Genomic DNA, 25,217 nt, shown 5'->3' with positions numbered 1-25,217 from the left:
TGCTTGATGCATTTCAATAAGATTTAACTTCTGTTGTGACTGACGTAACTGGAAAGTACAGGACTAGACTTAAACAAATGTTGAGCGCATTTTTAGTTTTTCATGACGGGTTAACGACATGTTTGGCCACAGATGAACTAAAGATGATGTTGATTGAGTTGAGCCTAGAATTATGCGCGGTTGTATTAGAAAAGTATTAGATAACAAGTTCAAAGAGCCTTTTGAAATTATTGAGATTGTGGATAGATGTTGGTCAGACAGAGGTCATGTACCAGTCGATATAGATTTTGATGATAATGAGATTGATGAGTTTGTGGTGAAGGTATTCAAACGAGTGAAGGTTTCTTTCGACCGTATTGAGTGGTTCGACTTTGGAGAAAGTCGTGGTCTGTGGAGACCGTAGTGTAGTCCAAGAAGGATGCACGTGTGAGCAATGTAATTGCTCGTCGGCTGGAGAGCCGTGGTGTTAGAAACTTTACTCGGGGATAACTGTCAACTAAGAATTGTTTTTGTACAGTGGTTTTAAAGATTGATTTGAACGGCTTTGGTACATGACTCAGGCTGATTGTTGTTAGTGAAACAATTTTGAATACAGTCCCAATGTTTGTTTCTAGAATGAGATTTAATTTAACAATCCGAGTGAAGCTCTTAGTAGAGTTATTGAGATGGACCCAGTAATTGTAGAGTTCGGGTCAGGAGTGGCCGAGTGTGACATTGTTCTGTCGTGAGATATTTTGTTCACAGAGTAACCATCACACGAGGACGTGTGCAAGCAACCCTGGCCAAAGCCTGCTGTCACCTGCTTCCGCTGTCAAGGGCAAACCACTACGCATCTAATTGCCCGCAACTACGCAGTCACGAGGGAAGAAACAGCGTAAGCAGTGGTCCCGGTGCAGCCAAGGAGAAACTGGTTGACCTGTGCATTATGGATGCACCTACTGGAATCCTACGCCATAACGGTGAGCAGCTTTCATTTCATTATGATTCTGTTACAGAATGTTCTTTAGTGAAGGAGTCATTAGCTTCCAAGCTTTGTGGTAAAAGATTTGATAACGATGTAGCTATGATAAGAATAACTTTTAAACTCTCGCGTTGCATGTTTAATGTATAATAGAATACGGGAATTAACGCGAACACGCATTTTACCTTAAAATGCCTAACGTTTCGGCGCAGGTTGCACTCGCCGTGGTCCCAGGCAGACTGGAGCAGCGATGACAGGACTTCGTGTATATGAGGCGGACGAATGTCCATCCACCCTCATATTTTGATTTTTCCAACCGCCAACACACACTACACTAACCGTGTCCCTATTCTGTGAGCTAACCGATTGCGAAACATAGCGAGGTTTTGTAACAGTAATCACTGGATTCCACGTCGCGGATAATTTGAAGCCGTCTTCCCGATTGAAATTTGGATGTTTCTTGATTTCGATCGCTTCACGAACAATCCTCGAGTAGAAATGTCGTTCAGTGGAGAGGACTTGAGGGCGATGGAATTCAATCCAGTGATTAGTTCCTGCTTCGAGTAGATGTTCCGCAATGGCTGACTTGCTGATTTGACGGTTCTTAACAGCGGCGATATGTTCCTTGACCCTTTCAGCTATCGACCGCTTAGTCTGGCCTATGTAGGAACTACCGCAGCTGCAGTTGATCTTGTAGACACCTGGTGTTTGAAACGGTAGTACATCCTTCGGTGTGCCCACCATGCTGCTGACTTTTGCCCCCGGCGTGAACACTGTGCTGATGCTGTATTGTTTCAATACATTCCCGATCTTATCAGTCACTCCTCTGACGTAGGGCAAGTAGGCGGGCTGTCTGTTGACCTCCGGATGTTTACTCCGTTTCGTGATCCTGTTCCTTCGTCGACTTACGTGGTATCCGTTCATTCGTAGTACCTCCTGAACATGTTCCAGCTCCTTCCCAACATGTTCAGGGTCACAGAGGTCATGAGCTCTGTTCTTCAGTGACGTCATAACGGACTGCAAGTGACGGGGATGGTGATGTGATGTAGCGTGCAGGTATCTATCTGTGTGTGTCGGTTTCCGGTAAACACAGTGTGATAAGGATCCATCGGGTTTCGCGGCAACCCTCACATCTAGGAATGACAACGACCTGTCCGTCTCCATTTCGTAGGTGAACCTCATCTTAGGGTGAATGGAGTTTAGGTGTTCTAGATATTGATCTACTTCCTGTTGACCTCCTTGGATAATGCAGAAGATGTCGTCCACATATCTTTTCCAAAGCCGTATGGTTTTTGGTCCGAGTGCCAATGCTTTCTCCTCAAAGTGCTCCATCCAGAGATTAGCCAGTGCAGGGGCAACGGGGCTGCCCATTGCGACGCCATCAATCTGAAGGTAATGTTGGCCTTGGAAAAGGAAGTAGTTGCCGTCCAAACAGTTTTTAAGAAGATCAATATAGTTAAACGGCATCTCGTTGTCCTCTAGCTTGGTCTTTACCACGTCCAAACACTCCTTAATTGGAACATTGGTGAAGAGCGACTCGACGTCAAAACTCACCATGACATCGCCCGGTTCCAATCTAAGGTCCTTAATAATCTGGACGAAGTGCCGCGAATCTTTCACAAAAGACGGTGTATTTCCCACAAGTGGCTGCAATACTGACGCAACGTACTTTGCAAGGTCGTAAGTAGGAGAGGCGATTTGACTCACGATAGGCCGCAGTGGTACGTTGGACTTGTGTATTTTGGGCAGGCCATATAATTTCGGTGGTTGGTGCGACTTCGGTTTATACAGTCTTTCGTACTCGTCTTCCGTGAAAAGGTCCTTGTTGTCCTGTATCAGCGTCCGTATTCGTCGTGTTACTCTAGCCGTAGGGTTATATGATACCGGTTTATATACCTTGTTATCACATAACAAATCCCGAACTTTCTGTTGGTAATCAGTTGTATTCATCACTACAGTGGCGTTTCCCTTGTCGGCCTTAAGCACTAATATATCCCGGTTATCCCGAATAAGTTTCAGTGCTTGACGCTCTTCTGCAGTGGTATTACTCGCTGGAGCCTTCGATTTTCGTAATATAACCGCAACGTCCTGTCGCAGGGTATCGGCGTCGCCGGGCGGTATTTTATTACGAGCAATCGTTTCCTCGACGCTACTGATTACACTTTCGAACGGAATTCGCTTAGGCGTTAGTGCGAAGTTCATGCCTTTGGCCAAGATGTTAATCGTAGGTTGGTCTAAACTCACATTTGAAAGGTTTACGACGGTTTTAGTCAGTGGATCGGGTACAGCCGGTGACGTATTTTTCTCGACATACCTTCGGTTGTACTCCTTCGAGAACTTACGCTCATGGGTTTCACTACACAACTCGAAGGTCCAAGAAGCCTGAAGATACGTTACCCGATCACACAAGTCGTAATCTTCGCGTGATAAACTAACACTACACTTCACATGTAACACGTATAACTCGCTATGAATACGGTTAAGCTCACTGTGTTTGTTCCGTATTAATTGTCTCAGAAGCCGTTCACTCGCGTTATTTAGAATATTACGGGAATGCGCAATGTCACTACGCGGTTTGATACGTACACACGTAGGTAATAAGTTCCAATCGCGACACTTAGTTAAAAATATCAACGATGTTTCCACTCGCGCACGTTTCCGACGTAAATATTCTAGGTCACGTATTTGTTTTGCAATGTCCGACCCGTAGCGGTTTGCAATCATAACTTTTAAACTCTCGCGTTGCATGTTTAATGTATAATAGAATACGGGAATTAACGCGAACACGCATTTTACCTTAAAATGCCTAACGTTTCGGCGCAGGTTGCACTCGCCGTGGTCCCAGGCAGACTGGAGCAGCGATGACAGGACTTCGTGTATATGAGGCGGACGAATGTCCATCCACCCTCATATTTTGATTTTTCCAACCGCCAACACACACTACACTAACCGTGTCCCTATTCTGTGAGCTAACCGATTGCGAAACATAGCGAGGTTTTGTAACAGTAATCACTGGATTCCACGTCGCGGATAATTTGAAGCCGTCTTCCCGATTGAAATTTGGATGTTTCTTGATTTCGTTCGTTGCGTTAATTCCCGTATTCTATTATACATTAAACATGCAACGCGAGAGTTTAAAAGTTATGATTGCAAACCGCTACGGGTCGGACATTGCAAAACAAATACGTGACCTAGAATATTTACGTCGGAAACGTGCGCGAGTGGAAACATCGTTGATATTTTTAACTAAGTGTCGCGATTGGAACTTATTACCTACGTGTGTACGTATCAAACCGCGTAGTGACATTGCGCATTCCCGTAATATTCTAAATAACGCGAGTGAACGGCTTCTGAGACAATTAATACGGAACAAACACAGTGAGCTTAACCGTATTCATAGCGAGTTATACGTGTTACATGTGAAGTGTAGTGTTAGTTTATCACGCGAAGATTACGACTTGTGTGATCGGGTAACGTATCTTCAGGCTTCTCGGACCTTCGAGTTGTGTAGTGAAACCCATGAGCGTAAGTTCTCGAAGGAGTACAACCGAAGGTATGTCGAGAAAAATACGTCACCGGCTGTACCCGATCCACTGACTAAAACCGTCGTAAACCTTTCAAATGTGAGTTTAGACCAACCTACGATTAACATCTTGGCCAAAGGCATGAACTTCGCACTAACGCCTAAGCGAATTCCGTTCGAAAGTGTAATCAGTAGCGTCGAGGAAACGATTGCTCGTAATAAAATACCGCCCGGCGACGCCGATACCCTGCGACAGGACGTTGCGGTTATATTACGAAAATCGAAGGCTCCAGCGAGTAATACCACTGCAGAAGAGCGTCAAGCACTGAAACTTATTCGGGATAACCGGGATATATTAGTGCTTAAGGCCGACAAGGGAAACGCCACTGTAGTGATGAATACAACTGATTACCAACAGAAAGTTCGGGATTTGTTATGTGATAACAAGGTATATAAACCGGTATCATATAACCCTACGGCTAGAGTAACACGACGAATACGGACGCTGATACAGGACAACAAGGACCTTTTCACGGAAGACGAGTACGAAAGACTGTATAAACCGAAGTCGCACCAACCACCGAAATTATATGGCCTGCCCAAAATACACAAGTCCAACGTACCACTGCGGCCTATCGTGAGTCAAATCGCCTCTCCTACTTACGACCTTGCAAAGTACGTTGCGTCAGTATTGCAGCCACTTGTGGGAAATACACCGTCTTTTGTGAAAGATTCGCGGCACTTCGTCCAGATTATTAAGGACCTTAGATTGGAACCGGGCGATGTCATGGTGAGTTTTGACGTCGAGTCGCTCTTCACCAATGTTCCAATTAAGGAGTGTTTGGACGTGGTAAAGACCAAGCTAGAGGACAACGAGATGCCGTTTAACTATATTGATCTTCTTAAAAACTGTTTGGACGGCAACTACTTCCTTTTCCAAGGCCAACATTACCTTCAGATTGATGGCGTCGCAATGGGCAGCCCCGTTGCCCCTGCACTGGCTAATCTCTGGATGGAGCACTTTGAGGAGAAAGCATTGGCACTCGGACCAAAAACCATACGGCTTTGGAAAAGATATGTGGACGACATCTTCTGCATTATCCAAGGAGGTCAACAGGAAGTAGATCAATATCTAGAACACCTAAACTCCATTCACCCTAAGATGAGGTTCACCTACGAAATGGAGACGGACAGGTCGTTGTCATTCCTAGATGTGAGGGTTGCCGCGAAACCCGATGGATCCTTATCACACTGTGTTTACCGGAAACCGACACACACAGATAGATACCTGCACGCTACATCACATCACCATCCCCGTCACTTGCAGTCCGTTATGACGTCACTGAAGAACAGAGCTCATGACCTCTGTGACCCTGAACATGTTGGGAAGGAGCTGGAACATGTTCAGGAGGTACTACGAATGAACGGATACCACGTAAGTCGACGAAGGAACAGGATCACGAAACGGAGTAAACATCCGGAGGTCAACAGACAGCCCGCCTACTTGCCCTACGTCAGAGGAGTGACTGATAAGATCGGGAATGTATTGAAACAATACAGCATCAGCACAGTGTTCACGCCGGGGGCAAAAGTCAGCAGCATGGTGGGCACACCGAAGGATGTACTACCGTTTCAAACACCAGGTGTCTACAAGATCAACTGCAGCTGCGGTAGTTCCTACATAGGCCAGACTAAGCGGTCGATAGCTGAAAGGGTCAAGGAACATATCGCCGCTGTTAAGAACCGTCAAATCAGCAAGTCAGCCATTGCGGAACATCTACTCGAAGCAGGAACTAATCACTGGATTGAATTCCATCGCCCTCAAGTCCTCTCCACTGAACGACATTTCTACTCGAGGATTGTTCGTGAAGCGATCGAAATCAAGAAACATCCAAATTTCAATCGGGAAGACGGCTTCAAATTATCCGCGACGTGGAATCCAGTGATTACTGTTACAAAACCTCGCTATGTTTCGCAATCGGTTAGCTCACAGAATAGGGACACGGTTAGTGTAGTGTGTGTTGGCGGTTGGAAAAATCAAAATATGAGGGTGGATGGACATTCGTCCGCCTCATATACACGAAGTCCTGTCATCGCTGCTCCAGTCTGCCTGGGACCACGGCGAGTGCAACCTGCGCCGAAACGTTAGGCATTTTAAGGTAAAATGCGTGTTCGCGTTAATTCCCGTATTCTATTATACATTAAACATGCAACGCGAGAGTTTAAAAGTTATGATTGCAAACCGCTACGGGTCGGACATTGCAAAACAAATACGTGACCTAGAATATTTACGTCGGAAACGTGCGCGAGTGGAAACATCGTTGATATTTTTAACTAAGTGTCGCGATTGGAACTTATTACCTACGTGTGTACGTATCAAACCGCGTAGTGACATTGCGCATTCCCGTAATATTCTAAATAACGCGAGTGAACGGCTTCTGAGACAATTAATACGGAACAAACACAGTGAGCTTAACCGTATTCATAGCGAGTTATACGTGTTACATGTGAAGTGTAGTGTTAGTTTATCACGCGAAGATTACGACTTGTGTGATCGGGTAACGTATCTTCAGGCTTCTCGGACCTTCGAGTTGTGTAGTGAAACCCATGAGCGTAAGTTCTCGAAGGAGTACAACCGAAGGTATGTCGAGAAAAATACGTCACCGGCTGTACCCGATCCACTGACTAAAACCGTCGTAAACCTTTCAAATGTGAGTTTAGACCAACCTACGATTAACATCTTGGCCAAAGGCATGAACTTCGCACTAACGCCTAAGCGAATTCCGTTCGAAAGTGTAATCAGTAGCGTCGAGGAAACGATTGCTCGTAATAAAATACCGCCCGGCGACGCCGATACCCTGCGACAGGACGTTGCGGTTATATTACGAAAATCGAAGGCTCCAGCGAGTAATACCACTGCAGAAGAGCGTCAAGCACTGAAACTTATTCGGGATAACCGGGATATATTAGTGCTTAAGGCCGACAAGGGAAACGCCACTGTAGTGATGAATACAACTGATTACCAACAGAAAGTTCGGGATTTGTTATGTGATAACAAGGTATATAAACCGGTATCATATAACCCTACGGCTAGAGTAACACGACGAATACGGACGCTGATACAGGACAACAAGGACCTTTTCACGGAAGACGAGTACGAAAGACTGTATAAACCGAAGTCGCACCAACCACCGAAATTATATGGCCTGCCCAAAATACACAAGTCCAACGTACCACTGCGGCCTATCGTGAGTCAAATCGCCTCTCCTACTTACGACCTTGCAAAGTACGTTGCGTCAGTATTGCAGCCACTTGTGGGAAATACACCGTCTTTTGTGAAAGATTCGCGGCACTTCGTCCAGATTATTAAGGACCTTAGATTGGAACCGGGCGATGTCATGGTGAGTTTTGACGTCGAGTCGCTCTTCACCAATGTTCCAATTAAGGAGTGTTTGGACGTGGTAAAGACCAAGCTAGAGGACAACGAGATGCCGTTTAACTATATTGATCTTCTTAAAAACTGTTTGGACGGCAACTACTTCCTTTTCCAAGGCCAACATTACCTTCAGATTGATGGCGTCGCAATGGGCAGCCCCGTTGCCCCTGCACTGGCTAATCTCTGGATGGAGCACTTTGAGGAGAAAGCATTGGCACTCGGACCAAAAACCATACGGCTTTGGAAAAGATATGTGGACGACATCTTCTGCATTATCCAAGGAGGTCAACAGGAAGTAGATCAATATCTAGAACACCTAAACTCCATTCACCCTAAGATGAGGTTCACCTACGAAATGGAGACGGACAGGTCGTTGTCATTCCTAGATGTGAGGGTTGCCGCGAAACCCGATGGATCCTTATCACACTGTGTTTACCGGAAACCGACACACACAGATAGATACCTGCACGCTACATCACATCACCATCCCCGTCACTTGCAGTCCGTTATGACGTCACTGAAGAACAGAGCTCATGACCTCTGTGACCCTGAACATGTTGGGAAGGAGCTGGAACATGTTCAGGAGGTACTACGAATGAACGGATACCACGTAAGTCGACGAAGGAACAGGATCACGAAACGGAGTAAACATCCGGAGGTCAACAGACAGCCCGCCTACTTGCCCTACGTCAGAGGAGTGACTGATAAGATCGGGAATGTATTGAAACAATACAGCATCAGCACAGTGTTCACGCCGGGGGCAAAAGTCAGCAGCATGGTGGGCACACCGAAGGATGTACTACCGTTTCAAACACCAGGTGTCTACAAGATCAACTGCAGCTGCGGTAGTTCCTACATAGGCCAGACTAAGCGGTCGATAGCTGAAAGGGTCAAGGAACATATCGCCGCTGTTAAGAACCGTCAAATCAGCAAGTCAGCCATTGCGGAACATCTACTCGAAGCAGGAACTAATCACTGGATTGAATTCCATCGCCCTCAAGTCCTCTCCACTGAACGACATTTCTACTCGAGGATTGTTCGTGAAGCGATCGAAATCAAGAAACATCCAAATTTCAATCGGGAAGACGGCTTCAAATTATCCGCGACGTGGAATCCAGTGATTACTGTTACAAAACCTCGCTATGTTTCGCAATCGGTTAGCTCACAGAATAGGGACACGGTTAGTGTAGTGTGTGTTGGCGGTTGGAAAAATCAAAATATGAGGGTGGATGGACATTCGTCCGCCTCATATACACGAAGTCCTGTCATCGCTGCTCCAGTCTGCCTGGGACCACGGCGAGTGCAACCTGCGCCGAAACGTTAGGCATTTTAAGGTAAAATGCGTGTTCGCGTTAATTCCCGTATTCTATTATACATTAAACATGCAACGCGAGAGTTTAAAAGTTATGATTGCAAACCGCTACGGGTCGGACATTGCAAAACAAATACGTGACCTAGAATATTTACGTCGGAAACGTGCGCGAGTGGAAACATCGTTGATATTTTTAACTAAGTGTCGCGATTGGAACTTATTACCTACGTGTGTACGTATCAAACCGCGTAGTGACATTGCGCATTCCCGTAATATTCTAAATAACGCGAGTGAACGGCTTCTGAGACAATTAATACGGAACAAACACAGTGAGCTTAACCGTATTCATAGCGAGTTATACGTGTTACATGTGAAGTGTAGTGTTAGTTTATCACGCGAAGATTACGACTTGTGTGATCGGGTAACGTATCTTCAGGCTTCTCGGACCTTCGAGTTGTGTAGTGAAACCCATGAGCGTAAGTTCTCGAAGGAGTACAACCGAAGGTATGTCGAGAAAAATACGTCACCGGCTGTACCCGATCCACTGACTAAAACCGTCGTAAACCTTTCAAATGTGAGTTTAGACCAACCTACGATTAACATCTTGGCCAAAGGCATGAACTTCGCACTAACGCCTAAGCGAATTCCGTTCGAAAGTGTAATCAGTAGCGTCGAGGAAACGATTGCTCGTAATAAAATACCGCCCGGCGACGCCGATACCCTGCGACAGGACGTTGCGGTTATATTACGAAAATCGAAGGCTCCAGCGAGTAATACCACTGCAGAAGAGCGTCAAGCACTGAAACTTATTCGGGATAACCGGGATATATTAGTGCTTAAGGCCGACAAGGGAAACGCCACTGTAGTGATGAATACAACTGATTACCAACAGAAAGTTCGGGATTTGTTATGTGATAACAAGGTATATAAACCGGTATCATATAACCCTACGGCTAGAGTAACACGACGAATACGGACGCTGATACAGGACAACAAGGACCTTTTCACGGAAGACGAGTACGAAAGACTGTATAAACCGAAGTCGCACCAACCACCGAAATTATATGGCCTGCCCAAAATACACAAGTCCAACGTACCACTGCGGCCTATCGTGAGTCAAATCGCCTCTCCTACTTACGACCTTGCAAAGTACGTTGCGTCAGTATTGCAGCCACTTGTGGGAAATACACCGTCTTTTGTGAAAGATTCGCGGCACTTCGTCCAGATTATTAAGGACCTTAGATTGGAACCGGGCGATGTCATGGTGAGTTTTGACGTCGAGTCGCTCTTCACCAATGTTCCAATTAAGGAGTGTTTGGACGTGGTAAAGACCAAGCTAGAGGACAACGAGATGCCGTTTAACTATATTGATCTTCTTAAAAACTGTTTGGACGGCAACTACTTCCTTTTCCAAGGCCAACATTACCTTCAGATTGATGGCGTCGCAATGGGCAGCCCCGTTGCCCCTGCACTGGCTAATCTCTGGATGGAGCACTTTGAGGAGAAAGCATTGGCACTCGGACCAAAAACCATACGGCTTTGGAAAAGATATGTGGACGACATCTTCTGCATTATCCAAGGAGGTCAACAGGAAGTAGATCAATATCTAGAACACCTAAACTCCATTCACCCTAAGATGAGGTTCACCTACGAAATGGAGACGGACAGGTCGTTGTCATTCCTAGATGTGAGGGTTGCCGCGAAACCCGATGGATCCTTATCACACTGTGTTTACCGGAAACCGACACACACAGATAGATACCTGCACGCTACATCACATCACCATCCCCGTCACTTGCAGTCCGTTATGACGTCACTGAAGAACAGAGCTCATGACCTCTGTGACCCTGAACATGTTGGGAAGGAGCTGGAACATGTTCAGGAGGTACTACGAATGAACGGATACCACGTAAGTCGACGAAGGAACAGGATCACGAAACGGAGTAAACATCCGGAGGTCAACAGACAGCCCGCCTACTTGCCCTACGTCAGAGGAGTGACTGATAAGATCGGGAATGTATTGAAACAATACAGCATCAGCACAGTGTTCACGCCGGGGGCAAAAGTCAGCAGCATGGTGGGCACACCGAAGGATGTACTACCGTTTCAAACACCAGGTGTCTACAAGATCAACTGCAGCTGCGGTAGTTCCTACATAGGCCAGACTAAGCGGTCGATAGCTGAAAGGGTCAAGGAACATATCGCCGCTGTTAAGAACCGTCAAATCAGCAAGTCAGCCATTGCGGAACATCTACTCGAAGCAGGAACTAATCACTGGATTGAATTCCATCGCCCTCAAGTCCTCTCCACTGAACGACATTTCTACTCGAGGATTGTTCGTGAAGCGATCGAAATCAAGAAACATCCAAATTTCAATCGGGAAGACGGCTTCAAATTATCCGCGACGTGGAATCCAGTGATTACTGTTACAAAACCTCGCTATGTTTCGCAATCGGTTAGCTCACAGAATAGGGACACGGTTAGTGTAGTGTGTGTTGGCGGTTGGAAAAATCAAAATATGAGGGTGGATGGACATTCGTCCGCCTCATATACACGAAGTCCTGTCATCGCTGCTCCAGTCTGCCTGGGACCACGGCGAGTGCAACCTGCGCCGAAACGTTAGGCATTTTAAGGTAAAATGCGTGTTCGCGTTAATTCCCGTATTCTATTATACATATGATAAGAATAGTCAAACTTCTGTGCACTCTATGCTCTGACGACGAGTAACGGTAAGTTAAACTGGAAGCGTTAACACAAAGACGTCAGACAGCAGATTATTTCAGTGCCGACGAGTGAACCAGTACTAATGATATACGATCCGGACTTGGACGCAGAGCTACACACAGATGCAAATGCAATTGGGTATGGTGCCGTCCTAATGCAAAAGTCAGAAGGTAAGTTACATGCTATCGCTTACTTTAGCAAACGTATAACAGCTGTGGAGTCTAGATACCACTACTACGAGTTGGAGACCCTAGCGGTTGTCAACGCAGTAAGGCACTTCAGGCACTTACCGCAATTCAGAACATCAAGCGAGCTGCAGAGTTCGACAAGGTTTGTTTCGATAGGATTAAAGCTAGCTTGAAGCCTTTCTCTGTTGGAGGTTACGTTCTTTAGCAAAACGCAGAACGTAATCAGACCAAACTTGACCCCAAATACAAAGATCCGTTCGAAGTCGCAGAAGTTTTAAAAGGAGACTGGTATGTTTTGAAAGCCTTAAACTCAAATCGCACATACAAATACGCTTACGACCGTTTTAGGAGAATGCCCCACAGTATTTTCGAAATTGACGATACTGACTGTGACAAGTAAAGGTACTTTAGGTATTGATTATAGAGCATTAATCTCCCTTGATAATTTCAAGTAACCCACCTATTTAAAGATCTTTTGACCCAATGTGAGAGACTTAATCAGACACCTGAGTGCAGTTGTCTTGAAGGAGTGCAGTTGGCTTTGGTTGCTGACTTGAACACTCGCCATCAGACGCTGAGTGTAGAGGTTGTCTTGAAAAGTCATTAACACCATCAGACGCCAGTTGGGCTGTCTCGAAGTGTATAATTGGATTATTGGATAGGAGGCGAAGCTGTCTTAATGTGTGCCTGGTCAGACGCCAGTGTTGGTTGTCTTGAATGGCTTATCAGATGCCTGGTCAGACGCCAGTGTTGGTTGTCTTGAATGGCTTATCAGACGCCTGGTGAAGGTTGTCTATGAGAATGCCTGGTCAGACGCCTGTTGGTTGTCTTGAATGGCAGATTGACTATCAGAAGTCAGATGAAGGTTGTCTTTAAAGAGTTTTAATGAGCTGTAAAGATTTAATGCAGAGTACATTTTTTGTGCTAACAGAGACGTTTGGTACTGTTTGACAGATTTATTTTCTGTATTCTATCAAAATTGGTTATATTTAGTTTGTGACGTAATTTGTAACGTTATTTTTGGAAGATGTATCTAGTTATGACACATCTATGAAGATAGTTTGAGATTAATTCGACTGAATTGAAAACAAAAATGTTTCCTTATCATTGGTCAGGTTGACCGAGCGGGTAAGAGCTTTTACTGTTCGAGTTCTTTTCTCCTTTACAGGAATGGGCCTCTTGGACAGATGACTCACACGAGGACGTGTGAGAGGTCAGGACGGCCGTGTCGGAGCGTCAGCATCGAGGCGCTATATCTTCGAACAATCTAATTAAAATTATCTTAAATTGATTTGATTAAGTATTAAGAAGTAATTGGATGTAACGGAAACGTCAAGTGTTTACACTTGGGTGTGGTCGGTACAATGTTGGCAGCACAGGCAGATGACGGCTGACATGTGACAATCGACAGCTGTCACTCAGAGGTTATGATGGTTGAAACGTAGTGTGGTTAGATTATTCATCATTCGAACTCAAGGGAAAACGGTCGTTGCCACGTTGTACCGAACTCACCGCGTTTCTGTCTTGCATCCAGCTAGATCGGTTAAATCCTAGTCTATTTTTGTAATGTGATCATTGTAATGGACAAATACACCAGTGAGCTAAGTCTAGTGCGTATTATTTTGGACTATTCGCCATCACTGACCAATCTGATAGCGAGGTACCCCATATGCCCTCGATATCAGGAGTGAAATGTCAGGATACAAACCCCACACAACACACCGTGCCCCCGACATATATATATATATATATATGTATATACGTCATTGGCTTTCTAATTGTTTTAAATTGTATTTAATGCTGGGTGTTCTTAGTTGTATTTTAACCGTAGGAGTATGCATGACGGCTATGTTTAACGGTTATGATGATTGATATGTAACATAATAGTCGCAACTTAAATAAACTTGAAACTGGTTATCTATCGCTGTCACTATGTCAAATACGCTTATGTCAAACACCGCTTCCTAGACCAAAGTACCGGATGCGCGACGACATGAATCGTCACCATTCATACGCGCCTGTGAACTGTTACACCTTTGTTTTTGCCTTCATTCATTGTCAAGGATTGTTCAAATATATCGCAACACCGTGCTTTATTTTGTACCCCTGACAAACTCATGCGCAACGACCAAAGTAGTTTAGTTCCATAGTTTCAAGGTCGCGACACCATTTATGCAACGTTGATGGATATTTAGAACGACATTTACCAAATTAGGAATCTTTTAGTCAACATCAGTATGTATACAACTTAAAACTTGTGAACCAGGAGATTTCTAAGTTATTGTCATGTGTGGAGTCATTGTATTTTGTATCAAGTTCGTGATTTTCGTGAGAACTGTTCGTCATTGAAGACTGCCGTGACTGTCAGAACCATGACGCTTTCACAACTGGCGGATATTTTTTGGTGTCTACGAGTACCATCCAAATGTGAGATTATTCAATATTAAATCGATATATCGTCCTACAAGTCAACGTTCAGAGTATAGGGTTACTATGCGGGTAGAATATATAGTTATAGGTGTATTAAAGCTTGCCATTAACCCAAGTTACAGACACCATTACCGTTAATCACTGGTTCAACCGCTTAACCCTTTTACCAGCAGAAGGATCTAGGTGTAGCAGCAAAACAAAATTTGGGGTATGGTTTACCAAAATTAGGTTTTAATTAAGTCCACAAAAATAAAAATAAAATATTAACTTTTTCTATAAAAAAAACATGGTGGCAATATGGTTGCCACTGCTAGCTTGGGCATTGAAATATTCTTGGAAATAATAGAAAAATAGTCTTAGTAATAATAAAATCTGGGTTACAAAATCAATCTAAAATTATTAGTCTGCAAAATTACAATTAGTCATCTCAATCAAAATGAAATTGTCGAAAACAGGGACTTATACATAAAGGAACTTCGCATCTTTCACATATTATTTTAGATCTCTTGTTATTTGTCTTTGTGCTGCATAATCTACAACGTTTGTATGTTTCTATTTCCACTGGCCAATGTTCTCCCAACTGTTCAGTCCTCAGTCCATCTGGAACACTGTGTACTGTTTTCTGTCTCTCGTTACTCTGCTTACTTTTCTTCCTATTGTATTTGAGCATTGAATGAAAGCTTCTCTTTCGAAATGACAGGTTATTGATCAGTTTTTTTGATAGTGCAATCCGGAAATGCTTTTGGGTCATTACGTTATGTACTCGTGAATTACTCTTATATGATATATATGCATTTGTGATCGCGAGATCAATAAGAAAGTAGAATATTCTCTTCCACCATTTTTTGCTTTTCATTCCCACAGCGTAAGGAGTCCTTTTCTGATCAAACCTATCCACACCAACCGTACGTTTCGTGTACTTAGGTATCATTTGAGGACAGCTAAAAGCTTTCTTTGACCCATCTTTTTGTGTGCGCGTGCAAGTCCTTCTTTGTTTTGGGTGAAAAGCAGTACACAAAACAGTTACTTGTTTCGTGTCTCTCCATACAGCAAATGCAACATTTCTTTTCACTCTCCACTTTCATTTACCCCTCTTCATCTTTTTCACTCGTGCAATTTGTCTTTTAGAAGCCTCTGCAGTTTTGATGTCCGCGTCCTTGTCTCCAGTAAGTTTCGGCTTCTTTACTAAAAGAGGTCAATCTTGCCTGTCACTTCTTACCGTTGCCGTTGAATATATTTCGTGATCGAACAAATACTGTAACAAATCAGTACTCGAAAAAACTTATCAAATGCTAAATGACCACGATAATTTGCTTTGATCAAAGGCTCACACAATGACTTGATTACATTGCTTCCTAATCCTGTTTCCGTCGTATCAGTCTTTCCAGTATAAATACGAAACATATAAACGTTACCTGTAGAGCTGTCTGCCCTAACCCAAACCTTATAGCCACGCTTCACCGGCTTCATAGGCATGTACTGTTTGAGGCTACTACGGCCTTTGAACTTGATCATGCACTCGTCGATTGACTGAGAATTTGTTGTTATAGCATTTTCTTGGCACTTCTCGTTCAAATTTTCAAGCAAAGGCCTTATCTTGTAGAGTTTATCATAATCAACACTACCTCTGCGAATTATCGTTGAGGTTCAAATGCTTCATGATTTGCTGAAATATCTTTAGGGTCATTGTTTCAGCTATTTCTGTTACTTGGAGTACAGGATCACTTGACCAATTGTCCTCAATACTCGGCAAAACATGTATACCCATTTGAATGAGAATGCCAAGAAAAGCCTTGATTTCTTCAACGGTGGTTGGTGTCCAACTCCTGTTACCTACTTGCGAAGTGTATAAATTAGTTTGGTCTACAATCATCTGTAGTACATCATCACTAAAAAATAAATCAATGTAGGTCAGAGGTTTCGTTCTGTTTGGAAGTGGTTTTGAAGCCTGAATGTGCGGCGTGTCGAAATAGCTGAGATCTGGATGTCGGAATCTGAATTTGAAGATAAAAAACCCGATAATTCACTCACTTCATCAATCCTATCTGGCGGATATGGTGATGCTATTGGTGCTGCGTCACTCGGGAGTCTTGCGACTGAAGGGCTTTGAGGTTGCGGAGGTATCGGTGCAGATTTAAAAGTACTTGGAATTCTTGAAGCTGTAGGACTTTGATGTGGGGCTGCTGGTGTAGATCTTGAAGCGTTTTCTTTTCTATTGAGTCTGGGTAGTGAAGGACTTTGACAAATGGATGAGGATGGAGACAATATTGCCGTAGAACTAAGTAGAACATCATCACCTGTTAGTACTCTTACTAAATTTTCTTGGGCACCTTGTTCTGAATCCGATTCTTCCAAATCATCTTCAGAAATCATACCATCTGGAATCCCGAACATTTATTTCAACTGCTGGGCAATAAGCTCATCTGATATGGGTTTATTCTGGTTCATTGTAGATTATCTAAAAGAATACGAAACACAAAAATTATTTATCTCTAACTGGCGGTGTACACTATATTGCCACCATGTGGGTAGTTACAAGTTGATAGTGGCATATATATTGCCACCATAGAAATATGAATTTCCAAATAAAATATGACATTTTTTTTTGCAAATAATGATTCTGTCGTCTTCCATACTGTTCAAAATATGTATACATTCGTCCCAACGTCAAAAATCACAATCTAAGTTTATTGTTAATGTTTACATGCATGCTCGATAGATGGCGTTGGGATCGAAATAGATCGCGATATGGTTTCGTTACACGGTCAAGTATATAAACCACGTTTGTTTACAAATAAAATTGTATCGCTCTGAGGTACTGTGTTTCAATCAAGTATCACGGGGCTCCCAAGGTATCTTGTACCGAAGTTGTACATGGTCCATGCGAGCCGAAGGGCGTTTTTGGCAGAACACATAAATGTTAGTACCAAAAGTGAACAAGAGGTGGCGTTAGTGGTATGGACGTAGAAAAGCTGTGAGTTATATTGAAGTTTCTGTTGGAGTGCTGTTAAGGACATTGGACCTATTGCGTGAGTAGTGAAAATACAAGTGGACAATCTGTGAGTACAATTAATTGTTAGAAGTGATAAAATTCTGAGACTTGGAGTAATGCATGGACTTAGAAAAATATAGTGGTGACCGTCTGGGACTTAGAATAGTTTCGATAAAAACGACGAGACGGGGAACCTATGCCCGAATTTTGAACCATACAACAACATATTCAAACACTTAGAAAAAATACTCTTGACGGAACTTAGAAAAATTACTCTTGACGGAACTTAGAAAAATTACTCCTGACGGAACTTTACTATCACCACACTTTGAAAATTTACTCTTATAGAAACTTTGTACAATTGCTGTTGGCGGCACTTATAAATATAGTAGAACAAATAGAATAGAAAACACAAAATGGAAAAGGAATTTAGGAAGTTAAATGATATCAAAGGACAGATGGAGAAGGGCTTAATTAATTTCAAGAAATCACCTAAGGAACGGATTACTTACAATTATATCGAAACGCGGCTGGAGATATTGGAAGCTCAATTGAAGAATTTCTCTGCTAAGTACGAGGGAATAATTGGCGAATGTGAAAATGAAGACTTGTTAAATTATTTCCAGGAAGACATCTATGAAAGGGTTTTTGAAATTTATTTGACGTACAAAGTAGAGCTTAAGAATGCATTGTCACAATCAAAATCTGATAGTTCTAGTAAAGACAATTGTGAGGCTAAGTCCGACAGTGTTGTTAGATTACCAAAGATAGTGTTGCCCACTTTTAGTGGGAAATATACAGAGTGGTCATCATTCAGAGATTTATTTATTTCTTTAGTGCACAATAACAAAAGACTCGATGATGTACAGCGTCTTCACTATCTAAAAACACAGTTGTCGGGTGAGGCAGAGCAATTAATTAGACATGTGCCTATAACTGAATCAAATTATAAAAAATGTTGGGAATTGTTAGAACATAGGTTTAACAATAAGAAATTTATGTCTACTTGTATTTTGAAAAGGTTATTTAGCCAGCGTAACATTGTTGTGGAATCTTCAAGTGCCTTAAAGGATCTTCTTGATGTAACTAGTGATTGTTTACACGAGCTTACCAATCTCGGAATTGATGTCAGCTCTTGGGATATTATTATTATTTATATAATAAGTTTGAAGTTGGACATAGAATCTAGGAAGCAGTGGGAACTGCATGTTAGTCAATCCACCGATGATCTACCGTCTTTCAAACAGTTTCGCGAGTTTTTAGAGACGCGTTTCCGAGCCCTTGAGTTTGTAGAACCGAAAGGTAAGTTAAAAACAGTTCATCCCCCTTTTACATCAAACGCCAAGGTAATGCATAACACTATTAATGTTTCATGCCCACATTGTTCAGAAAGTCACAAATTAGCTAACTGTAAGCAGTTTGCCAAAGAGGATAGTGAAAAGCGCCGCGTTATTGTCCAATCTTTGGGCGTATGTTTTAATTGTTTGGGAAGTCATCATACTTCCAAATCATGTCGTGTTCTATCAAAATGCCGTATATGCCAGCGTAAGCATCATACGTTGTTGCATCCTAAAAGCCCCAGTGTTACTAGTGCGGTGGCCACGCCAGTAGAGCCTACCACCTCACATGAAGGTATATCAGAGACCCCAACTCAAGAGTTAAGTTCAAATATAGCAGCTCATTTTGTGAATGGACGAGTACAGGGTCAAGTCCTGTTAGCTACAGCTCTTATAAGGGTTGAGTCACAAAATGGGTCTTCTCAAATTTTGAGAGCATTGTTGGATCAAGGATCACAGGCGTCATTTATAACTGAAGCAGGTGCGCAATTACTTCGCTTGAAGAAAGTTGTATCTAGAACTACTATTACTGGAATAGGAGGTCATCATGGCGATATTGTCTCTAGACATGTAGTTAAAATGAATATACAATCGTTGCATGACCCTTCTTTTTCCTTAGAAGTGACTGCGCATGTACTTAGTTCACTGACTTCGGTTATGCCTGACACAAAGTTCCAGATTCATGATTGGCCAGAAATTCAGAACATTGGTTTAGCCGACCCAAGGTTTAATGTACCCAACAAAATTGACATTTTGTTGGGAGCAGAAACATATTGCCGAGTATTAAAGGCAGGATTAATCAAAAGTCCTTTAGGTTCTCCTATTGCCCAAGATACTCATTTAGGGTGGATTGTATCGGGGAAAGTCAGTAGAGTAGATAGTTCTTTAGTTTCCCATAATACTGTAATAGCGATGCATACTCAAGTTGAAGAGAACGAAATGTTGAAACGATTATGGGAACTTGATTCTGAACCTGCTTTGGATAGGAAACCGTTTACCCCCGAGGAACAGGCTTGCGAGAACTTTTATGCAACTACCACCAAAAGAGACATAGATGGTAGATATGTGGTTAAGCTACCTTTTCGATCAAAAGATCCGATATGTAAATACAGTCATTCTAAAAATATTGCTGTTAAAAGATTGCTAGGACTTGAAAGGAAGTTGGCTAGGGATGAGAAATTAAAACAACAGTATTCAGAAGTAATTAACGAATATTTATTGCTTGGCCATTTAGAAAAAATCAATGACGAGTCAGATAAAAATACAGATGGTGCAGTGTACTTGCCACACCACGCAGTGGTGAGACAAGATAAACTGACCACCAAGGTGAGAGTGGTGTATGACGCATCATGCAAGGGAACAAACGGAGTTTCCTTGAATGATACCTTAATGGTAGGACCCACTCTCCAAGCAGATTTGCGACACATTGTCATGAGATGGCGACAACATCCAATATGTCTCGCAGCAGATATAGAGAAAATGTATCGCCAAATCAAAGTTGCACGTCCAGACACGGATTTCCAAAGGATCGTTTGGAGAGAGGATCCTAGTAAAGAAATTGAGGACTTTCGACTTCTGACTGTGACCTTCGGCACATCATGTGCTCCTTATTTGGCGGTCAAAACATTGCACCAAGTTGCTTGCGATGAAGGTGAAATATATCCATTGGCTGCTGATAGAGTAATGACGGATTTCTATATGGATGATCTGATGACTGGCTGCCAATCTGAAACAGAAGTAATACAAATTTATAAAGAAATGAACAGTTTATTAGGGAAAGGAGGATTTAGGTTGCAGAAATGGACAAGCAATAAAATGAGTTTATTGGAAGAATTGAATGAAGCCTCGGGCAAGGATTTGGAGATAAAGATGGACAAAGTAACAAAGATTTTAGGACTTACCTGGAACAGAAATACTGATGAATTTGATTACTCTGTTAAAATGTCACCGACCGCTGCACCTGAAACAAAAAGAACGGTAATATCAGAAATATCACGGCTTTATGATCCATTGGGATGGATAGCTCCATGTATCATAACAGCCAAAGTTTTAATACAAAAATTATGGATTGCTGGCATTAGCTGGGATGATGAGTTACCATCTGGACTTCAAGAAGAATGGAGACAATACAGAACAGACCTAGATAAATTAGTTAATTTTCATATTCCTAGATGGATAGGCAAAGCGGAAAGCAATGTGGCCATAGAGCTGCATGGATTTAGCGATGCGTCGAATGTTGCATATGCCGCTGTAGTATATTGCCGAATCATTAGTTCTGATGGTGACATACACTCACATCTTATAACAGCAAAAACAAAAGTAGCTCCTATAAAGCAACTGTCTATTCCCCGCCTAGAGCTATGTGGATCTGTTTTGGTGGCAAAATTATTGATTGAAGTGGCTGAAGTCATGCATATTCCAAAGGCAAATATCCATGCCTGGACTGATTCTTCTGTTGTTTTGGCATGGTTAAGCGATCATCCGAGTCGCTGGAAAACTTACGTGGCGAATCGAACTTCAAAAATCCTTAGTTTGTTGGATAATACGCAATGGGCTCACGTCCAGTCCAAAGACAATCCAGCTGATATCGCTTCTCGTGGAGCACCATCAGAAGTTCTACTAGAGAGTGATCTTTGGAAACGAGGACCAAGTTGGTTGAGGACTGAACCAGTTGAATATACAAGGCCTAACGCTATACGTACTAAAGAGGAGAGGAAAGTTGTCAAGGTCCATACGGTTAATTTAGAATCGGATTTTGATATTACCTGGGGATCGAGGTTCTCGTCTCTTCGTAAATTGATGAGAGTAATGGCATATTGCAAAAGGTTTTTACTGTCAATAAAACGGCGCAAAGATAATATTAAAGTTACACCTTACCTATCAGTTGCTGAACTACGAGAAGCCTTAGATCATTGCATTAGGCAAAGTCAGCAGCAATGTTTCCATAATGAATATGTAGCTCTGAAAAACAATGCACAGTTAGATAAAAGGAGTCCCTTATATAAATTTAATGTTTTTATTGATAAAAGTGAAATATTGCGTGTTGGAGGTAGGCTTCGTAATTCTTCTCTATCGGATGATACTAAGCATCCAGTTATTATATCACATGATTCATGTTTAGCGAGGTTAATCGTAGCTGACGCACATGAAATGACTTTTCACGGAGGACAGCAACTGATGCTTAATTTTATACGCACTAGGTATTGGATCACCAGAGTGAAAGGTATGGTACGAGCCCATATTCGTAGTTGTATTCCCTGTATACGATATGCAGCTACCACGAAACATCAGTTGATGGGGGAGCTGCCAGTGAGTAGAGTCACCCCTAGCAAACCATTTCTTAATTCCGGTGTTGATTACGCCGGACCCATTAATATGAGAGTGTCTAAAGGTCGCGGACAGCGATCATACAAAGGTTACATCTGTCTGTTTATTTGTATGGCTACACGCGCTGTGCATATTGAGGCCGTTTCGGACTTAACTTCAGAAGGTTTCTTGGCTGCATTTAAGCGGTTCGTCGCAAGACGTGGTCATTGTCGTAACATCTGGAGTGATAACGGCACTAATTTCGTAGGAGCTGCCAAAGAACTTCGGACACATTTTGCCCAGGAAGGCTCACTGTTTAAAGACATTGCGTCGGCTCTTGCAAGTTCTCACACTGAATGGCACTTTATTCCTCCCCACTCTCCTAACTTTGGAGGGCTCTGGGAAGCAGGGATCAAAAGTGTAAAGCACCATCTGAAGCGCGTTGTAGGCGACTCCACTCTCACATTTGAAGAGATGTGCACCGTGCTGTCTCAAATTGAGGCATGCCTAAATTCTAGACCGCTATCTCAAAGCAATAGCGATCCAGAAGATCCCACACCCTTGACTCCCGGTCATTTTTTGGTGGGTCAGCCGTTGATTGTACCACCCGATTGTAATTATGAGGACGCTACAATGAGTACCTTACGGCGCTGGCAATTAGTACAACGTATGGTGCAGAATTTCTGGCGTAGATGGCAACAAGAATACTTGACTCATTTCTTCCATAGATATAAATGGGCTTCGCGGATTCCTGATTTTAAAGTAGGGGATGTAGTTTTAGTAAAAGAAGACAACTTACCTCCAGCTAGATGGTTGTACGGTAAAGTTGTACAGCTGCACCCGGGTAAAGACAATCTGACGCGTGTTGTCACTATTCGGTGCAAAGGCACTGAGATTAAACGTCCAACTTCAAAGTTATGCTTGCTCCCTGTTACTGAGTAAATCTTATTCCGTGTTAGTTTTAGATTTATATTGCATGAATTTAAATTATACACTTGTTTTATTTGTTTTTAATCAACTTTGTTATAAATTATGCTGAACTTTACACTAGTTAAACTTTGTTTTATAGGTTTTGTTTTATGTTTTGTTTCTTATGAGTTTTTAAAGAGATAAATTTAACTCTAAGAATACACTGTGAAGGTGTGATAAATATTATGTATTATTGATGTTTGTCACAACATATCTATTTTTTGTTTATAACCATTTTGTTTTCACTTTGTAAGGAACATGCCGCAAATACACCGTCTGCTATTCTATATTGTAAATGTACCATAAACATATTAAAAAATACAGTCCATTGCTTTTGATGTTTATACAAATGCTGAGTTGTTCATGGTGGGCGGTATTAAAGGGATAATCATCCCTTTGGTGGGCGGTATGTTCAAAATATGTATACATTCGTCCCAACGTCAAAAATCACAATCTAAGTTTATTGTTAATGTTTACATGCATGCTCGATAGATGGCGTTGGGATCGAAATAGATCGCGATATGGTTTCGTTACACGGTCAAGTATATAAACCACGTTTGTTTACAAATAAAATTGTATCGCTCTGAGGTACTGTGTTTCAATCAAGTATCACGGGGCTCCCAAGGTATCTTGTACCGAAGTTGTACACATACTAAATCTTTACGTAAAAAAAGAAGGTTACTTACATTTTTATCTGTAGGATCGATTCTCACGAAAAGCGGATACTTTTTTTTGACAAGTGTCATATTTTTTTCATTAGGTTGGTACCATTGTTAGTTCTTTTTTAAATATAGTGATGTACATTCAGCTACGTATTAGGATCGGCGCAAACGGGTCACCGACCACAGCCACTGGTGGCCAGCGACACCCACTTAACACGTTTTTCCATATATTCCGACTTTAGTGCAATAAATCATACTTGCACGATGTTATTATTATGAGGCATACATATACGATAAATGTATGGTTTCTGCGCAATGAACAGAGTAAATTATATTTCTACTAAAATTGGGGTACCTACGGGCAATTTTACTTGTGTGTTAAGTGGCTAAGTTTGTGCTTAAAAGGGCCTGTTGCCGTATTCATATAATATGTCACACGAAATAATATTAAGCGGTTTTTCACAGCATTTAGTCACTATAGACGTTGAACGGTGCGTTGCAATAATACAATGTTGAATAACATCGATGATGTCAAACATTTGCGTGAAATATCACGACACTTGCAGATAATCCGACACTGATGTATTTTGTTTACGCATCTACGTTCACATAAAACTAGTATAAAAGAGTTTTAAGTGCTTAGTGTTCACGTCTACAAATAAGTCTAGGTCAGACAAGATGATTAACGTCTTGCGTGCTTGGAGTCTGTATATTATAAACCCATTCTCAAATACCACCGGTAGCGCTACTTTTTACTCTAATAAGTCGAACAGGGAAGTAGTGCAGTTGCAGCGATGTTTTTGTTTGCTGGTAAGAAACTGTCTTTGTATGCATAGTAATTATTTTTTAAAACGAATTAATGACACAGACTGTTATCGACGACAGTATTTTTAATATGGTGTTTTAATAGTGCTTTAGATCGTTCCATATTGTTGGGTACAGCTATTATCCTATGGCAATATCTTTAGGCCAACATTAGGCAGTTAGATACTGAGCTCGAGTTTAACTGAAGAGATGTAATTAATATCCAATAAGTACTAAGCCTAATTTAAAATCATAAAATAAACAATCATACACCAGCTTGTATGAGAAACTGACAACAATTACTAAAATAGTATACATTTGAGTCTGAATGTTTTGTAACAATGACACGTCACAATTGCCCTACATAATTCCGTTAGTTTGACGACTCATGCAAACATATGATTACAACACGAATAATCTCCGATTATATTTATATTTACGCTGAAGGCGTATGTAGGTGCAGACAAATCTAGATTGCTCAATATCAGGATGAAATAAAAAAATATTTGAACTAGAGCGAATACTCGTATCCGTAATTGTATTTTTTATACATTAGGTTTATCAATAATGTCT

General features: G+C 42.1%; 1 protein-coding gene across 1 annotated transcript; it reads left to right on the top strand.

The window, feature by feature from the left end:
* Positions 1 to 17,393: 17,393 nt before the first annotated feature.
* Positions 17,394 to 23,749, top strand: LOC142985802 (uncharacterized). Its single transcript, XM_076134049.1, has one exon. The coding sequence runs from the start codon at positions 17,983 to 17,985 to the stop codon at positions 23,149 to 23,151; it is 5,169 nt and encodes a 1,722-aa protein (XP_075990164.1). The 5' UTR covers positions 17,394 to 17,982; the 3' UTR covers positions 23,152 to 23,749.
* Positions 23,750 to 25,217: the final 1,468 nt, after the last annotated feature.

Source organism: Anticarsia gemmatalis, chromosome W, assembly GCF_050436995.1.
Source record: "Anticarsia gemmatalis isolate Benzon Research Colony breed Stoneville strain chromosome W, ilAntGemm2 primary, whole genome shotgun sequence".
Taxonomy (NCBI): Eukaryota; Metazoa; Arthropoda; class Insecta; order Lepidoptera; family Erebidae; genus Anticarsia; species Anticarsia gemmatalis.
Note: the sequence above shows the minus strand (reverse complement) of the source record. Positions and strands in the feature narration are given on the sequence as shown.